This window comes from Austrofundulus limnaeus, unplaced genomic scaffold (genome assembly GCF_001266775.1).
Source record: "Austrofundulus limnaeus strain Quisiro unplaced genomic scaffold, Austrofundulus_limnaeus-1.0 Scaffold852, whole genome shotgun sequence".
In the NCBI taxonomy this organism is placed as follows: domain Eukaryota; kingdom Metazoa; phylum Chordata; class Actinopteri; order Cyprinodontiformes; family Rivulidae; genus Austrofundulus; species Austrofundulus limnaeus.
Genome location: NW_013953254.1, coordinates 115,093 through 120,902, shown reverse-complemented (window position 1 = coordinate 120,902; position 5,810 = coordinate 115,093). Strand labels below are relative to the sequence as shown.

Below are 5,810 nucleotides of genomic sequence, written 5' to 3'. Positions count from 1 at the left end.
TATATATATAAAAGCACTAACTGCTCAAAACAGCCTGCAGTTTTTCTTTGCACTGCTGTATGTTGTCTCTGTGTATTTATGCAGCCTCAGATAACCAATACCAGCTATTTTAATCAACCTTCAATCAGATTGTTAAGATGAACAAAGATGAATTAGGTGTGTTGTGGTGTTTGCTGCTCAACAGGAGCAACAGTTGTCAGAGCTGATGGTTCAGCGAGCACAGATCGAAGAGCAGCTGCGCAGACAGTTGGAGGAGCAGCGTGCACACAGCCAGGGTGAGCTGCTGCAGGTGCAAGAAGAACTGAGCAGGCTGCAGAGGGAGTTCAACCAAAACCTGCTGCAGGCTGAAAGTAAAAAGCAGCAGGTTTGTGAGGGAGTCTGCCATTTTTTATACACTAAATAATTCTGCTGTCTGTGTCAAAAATAACACAATATATTAGCATGTTGGTGTAAAAATACTGCACATGACAGGAGGTTTAACTATATGCAACTTCATGTGAGCTACTCCAAACTTACAGAGCATTGCTTTCAGGCTTTGTTCCAGAAGGAGGTGGAGAAGGCCGCCCTGACTGAGGAGATAGCAGCCTTACGACAGGATCTGGCCACAGCAGGCGTGGAGCTGGAGCGCATGCAGAGGGAGGCCCTCAGTAAACAAGAGCAGGACAAAGTAAAAAAGTCACAGGGCTGCACTGACAGTTCTACGATCTCTGGCTGTACAATAAATCAGCTGACTGATTTGTGTCTGTATTCGTTCCAGAATGCAATGCTTGTCCTCCGGTCTGAGCTGCGAGGTTTGCAGCATCAACTCGAAGAGTCTCTGAGCTCCTATCAGAGCTCCAAGAACAGTCTCATGGAGGAGGTCAGAGAGAGGAACCAAGAAAGCGAACAGGCTAAACAGGAGGTAGAAATGTTTCAGTTTCTCTGAGCATATTTCCAACGCACAAACATCGTGCTTGTTGCTTTAGCGGGGCAATCTATCGCCGCGATGACTCGCTCAAGACATTTGATGAAATATATAAGGGCCACGACGTAGATGGCAGAGGTTGTTTGTGCTGCATGATCACAGAAACGAATAGGAAATCTCAGGCATGTTTGGCTTGGCGTAGAGTGGGAGACCTCTGATCTGCTTCGACTGAGGCTGGGAGTTTGCACCAATTAGTACCAGTGTGAGGGAGAGCCATTTCACATGGACTGGTGTTGACTTTGGCTGGTGTCTTGGAGCTCCTCTAGCATCAGGGTGCCATCAGGTGCAGAGAGCACATGGCCAAATCCTACAAGGAGAGGTGGTGTCCCCGCTTAGGACCTGTATTTACTTTGTCCTTCTCTTGTCAAATCCACACGAGGAACAATCTGCTCCGTTAACCTCAATCTAAACATCAAGCTGCAATTAAAGAGCATTATTTGGCCGAGGGACATGTCCCTCCGAGCCGAGCGAGAGCTGTAAATTTCATCTCCTGGGGTTGCTTGAGGTCAGGATTTCAGGCGCAGGGTCACTGGGCATTTTCATGAAACAACAAGCTCACGCTCACCTCATTAGGATCTAACTGCAGAGCCTCAACCATCCTTGATTTAAAAGCCTGGATTCCCTGGAAAGAAGGGGATAGTTTATCAGTGTGGGACTTTTTTGCTTTCCATAAAATAAAAGTGAGAAATCGGGTCACTCCGTCTTCGCACAGTCTCCTTAGCCTTGTCAAAATATAGTAAATAAAGACGTGTGGAGCCAGAGCAGAGAAGTTTTGAGGCATGGCTAACCCTCCCTACCATATATCACAGTTAGACTTCTGCAATGCTCTCATGTAACGCTGTCACCCCCGCTGCTTTCCATGCTCGAGTGTTTTCACTTACTCCAACTGAGGCTTCTCATGTCGGCTCGATGCAAAGCTGCCGTGAGAGTGTGTGACAAAGGACTAGAAAGCATGAAAGCAAAAGAAAACAAGCGAAGCGAGGGAAAACCACGCAGGGGAGAGTGCAGTCCCTGGTACTGTAATGTGAAATTAAAGTTGGAGTTAACCCCTTTTGTAAATAAACCAGTGGGGGAGTGTTTATTTTCTCCCTCGCAGCAGCGAGAGGCTGGCTCCGCCGGGACTCCAGGTCCCCCTCTCTCATGCACATAACATAACACCGCTGCCCTCATATTCTCTGCAGCGCTCTCCTGCTCCCCACCCTGAAAATCAGATAAAACAAAGCATAATTGGCCAGATCAGCTCGAGCTTGTTTATTTCTCACATTAGAGTTTATGAGAAGGAGCCATCTTGTGTGGCCTCTAATCATAACACTCTTCCTTCTCCTCATCCTCCCTTTTCCCCCCTCCTCCTCCTCCTCCAGCAGTTCATGGGGGGCTGCAGTTTATCACATTGCTCTGTGTGGATTCTTTACACTCTGAGCTGGAACGAGGCGATAGGGAGAGACAGACTGGCTGTGAGCCTAACGGGCTCTTATCTGGGCCCAGATAAGTTCGGGCCTCTCGGCTTTTCCAACTACACACAACATGTTGCTAGAAAACAGTTTTAAGATTGTGGACACAGCACTTAAAATAAGATATGCTGAAGTTTAGTTTTTAAAAGGAACGATTTACTAACACAATATGAATATGAGTGTCTAAGTCTGACTACTGTGACTCCCTGTTTATTGGAATCTTTGGTAAAAATGTTCAGAAACTTTTATATTCAAAACAGTCAGCCAGGGTTTTATTGAGAGCTGGTAAATCAGAACATATTACACCCATTCTCCATAACCTTCTCTTCCTACACAATTCAATATAAGATTTCTCTCATCACTCATCAGTGCTTTAACACAGTGGTTCCCAAACGTTTCAGCTTTTGACCCACAAAATAACAGTAGCAGAGACCTGCGCCACCAACTATTTTTGGATGATAAACATTTGTATCAGGTCAACTAAACATGGGCATAGTAACAATATTTTTATACTACATTTATCCATTTAAAATATACTAACCTCACCCCTTTGTAACAACTAAGGCAAAATGTAATAAATTCAGAAAATCTTTTCAGGACCCCACCTTGAAATTTTTGGACCCCACTTTGGGTCCCGACCCCAACTTTGGGAAACACTGCTTTAACAGAACTTCACCAGATTATCTGAAGAACCTCCTTCTTCCATATTCAGCCAGATCAGGCATCTGGGTGAAAGTAGTTTATCACTTTAAAGGGACATTCAGACTTTTTAAACTTTTATGCTTTTTAAAGGTTAGTTCAACTATTTTTTACTTCTGTACAACAATTTTAAACAGATGTTTATCACTTTAAAGGAACAATCAGACTTTTTTTCATCTGGCTCTCTGAGAGCTCCACAACCACTGGCTGACTTTAAAACATGCTTAAAGACATCAAGCCTTTTTCACTGTTGTTTTTATTGGTGTAATTTTAATATTCTTTTGTTTTTTATTTGTCTAATCTTGTCATTTGCTGTGTGTTTTTTCTGTTTTGTAGCACTTTGAGATGTTTTGCTATTAAATTCATTATTATTATTGTTGTTGTTGTTATTGGCTGGGGACCGTACTGAGCAGAGTTTGCATGTTCTCTCTGTGCATGCATGAGTTTTCTTTGGGTACTCTTCCTCCCACAGACCAAAAACATGATTGTTAAGTTAAATGGTAACTCTAAATCAGGGGTGCCCAAAGTGGGGCCCTTGGGCCAWAATTGGCCCACCAAGCCATTTGATTTGGCCCACCAGTAGTTGTCTTTAGATTTAAGTCCATATCTAGATTTGCACACCTTATAAGTCCACATATAATCAAATTTTAAACTATGAAAAGTCCCGTTAGCCTTTGCTGCCTGAGCATACATTGAATTTTCTCCATGTACATGGGCTAAAAATAAACAAAAGAATGTGGGCAACCGTACTGGCTGATAGCTTAATCATAGCTATCAGCTATGATTAACTTTACTTAAGAAGTATTTGCATTTCATGTATTATATTATTGATTGGTTTTAATTTTGGCCCTCTCAGGAAATTTTTTTTAAATTTTGGCCCTCTCAGGGAAAATATTTGGGCACCCCTGCTCTAAATTGTCCGTGGCGTGAATGGTTGTTTGTCTCGTTTGTCTCTATGTGTCCCTGTGATGGACTTGCGACCTGTCCAGGGTGTACCCCGGCCCTCACAGTGACCCTCAAAGGAAGAAGCTGGTAAAGATGATGGATGGATGGATGGATGATTATTATTATGAGCATGATGGAGAAGGATGACTCACTGTGGCTGATGAGGGAACAGGTAAAAGAAAAAGATCTACTAATTTAGTATCTATGCATCTATCTGTTTTCTTTACCTGCTTTTTCTTCTCGAGGTCATGAAGGAGTTGGTGTTGATCTGCAGCTGTCACTGATTAAGATCTGGACACATCACAAGTTTATCACAAGGCCACACAGAGACACCTTCACTTACACCTAGTGAAAATTGAAAGTTACCACTTAACCTAATATGAATGTTTTTAATCAGAAGGAGGGAAGTGAAGAATCAAAAGAAACCCATGCAAGCACAAACTAATATACAATATGTCAAACATTTTTAAGCTGAAATTATTTTATGGATATAATCAGTATTTACTGTTTAGCTATAAGACCTTTAGTTTTATCCTCAGTGACATATGATGCTTTTATTCTCCTCTGTTTGGCCACAAAGTTGGAGAGAGTTCGTCAGCAGCTGCAGGAGGCAGAAGACGGCCTCATTAAAGGACAAAGAGATCTGATTGAGGCACACAGGGAGCTGCAGGGCACTGCACAAGCACAGGACAAGCTGCAAAAAGAAGCACAGGACATGCAGCGGCTGCTAGGAGATGAGTCCAGAGAAAAAGAGGCCCTTCAGGTGTCCAACCAGGAGCTGAGAGCTTTAATCAAAAGAACAGAGAGTGACAACAGCAGGTAGAGCTGTGGCTGAAGGATCTCCTGTAAAAAACTATTGTTTTGAGGTTCTAGCTATGATAAATATATTTTATAATGTTTGTTTAAAATTTCAACTTGTTTTAACCAGCCTGAAGCGATCTCTCAGAGAGAAAGAACAAAAACTGTCTGTTTTGGAGGAACATAGAAGCTCGATGCACCAAGAGTTAACAACACTCAGGAGCAGAATGAAAGAGTTAGAGAGCACTCATCTGCAGGCACGCAGAGAGCTGCAGGAGCTGCGCACACAGGTCAAAGTTTTCTTTTTACGGCAGTGATTTCTCTTTCATTGGTTTTCTGTAAAGAACTACCTGAAAGTAGTTTATATCCTTTCAATACGAACAGATAAAAATCCTTGGAGGTGAAAACAGCCATCAGAAACAGGAACTGCAAGAGCTGCAAGTCCGAGTGCACCAGGAGGAGCAAAACGTGGAGGAAACACATCGTGAGGCTTTTGCTCTGACGCAGAGATTGTTGGAGTGTGAAGCTGACAAGGAGGCAGCACTAAATGAGGTAGAATGAGTTGCTGGTTCAAAGCTTTAATAATTAAATTGTGCAGTAAAATAGCCTTTCTGTCAAATAAAATTGAGTTTTAGCCTTTTTTTTTGTTTCATGACCCCAACTACACAAAGCTTTTTCTAGTTGACACAAACATAAGTAACAAGTTAGTATTCTGTACACAATGTTTGACACTTAGTATTAATTAACTAAGTAGAAGCCTGAGCAATAGAAAATCCTTTTTATGCATGTCAACAAAGTATACTGTAGCCTGTTTACATAACAAACCTCTAACCTGAAACTTAAACTCAACTAAGCAGTAAGAAATAAAATGTAGAATATTTTTAGGTCATTTTTTTAAAAACACAAAGTTTAGAAATTATTCTTTGTCCTGAACATAGGCCAATATCTAATTC

The 5,810-nt window shown here is 42.0% G+C and overlaps 1 protein-coding gene across 1 annotated transcript in view; it reads left to right on the top strand.

Moving 5' to 3' along the window:
- Positions 1-184: 184 nt before the first annotated feature.
- crocc2 (ciliary rootlet coiled-coil, rootletin family member 2) overlaps positions 185-5,810 on the top strand; it is a gene marked incomplete at its 5' end in the record, with an annotated part of 16,074 nt that continues 10,448 nt past the window's right edge. The window contains 6 exon segments of the mRNA XM_014029096.1: positions 185-364; positions 533-667; positions 758-901; positions 4,640-4,878; positions 4,988-5,147; positions 5,242-5,409. Coding sequence (XP_013884550.1) covers positions 185-364; positions 533-667; positions 758-901; positions 4,640-4,878; positions 4,988-5,147; positions 5,242-5,409 — 1,026 coding nt within the window.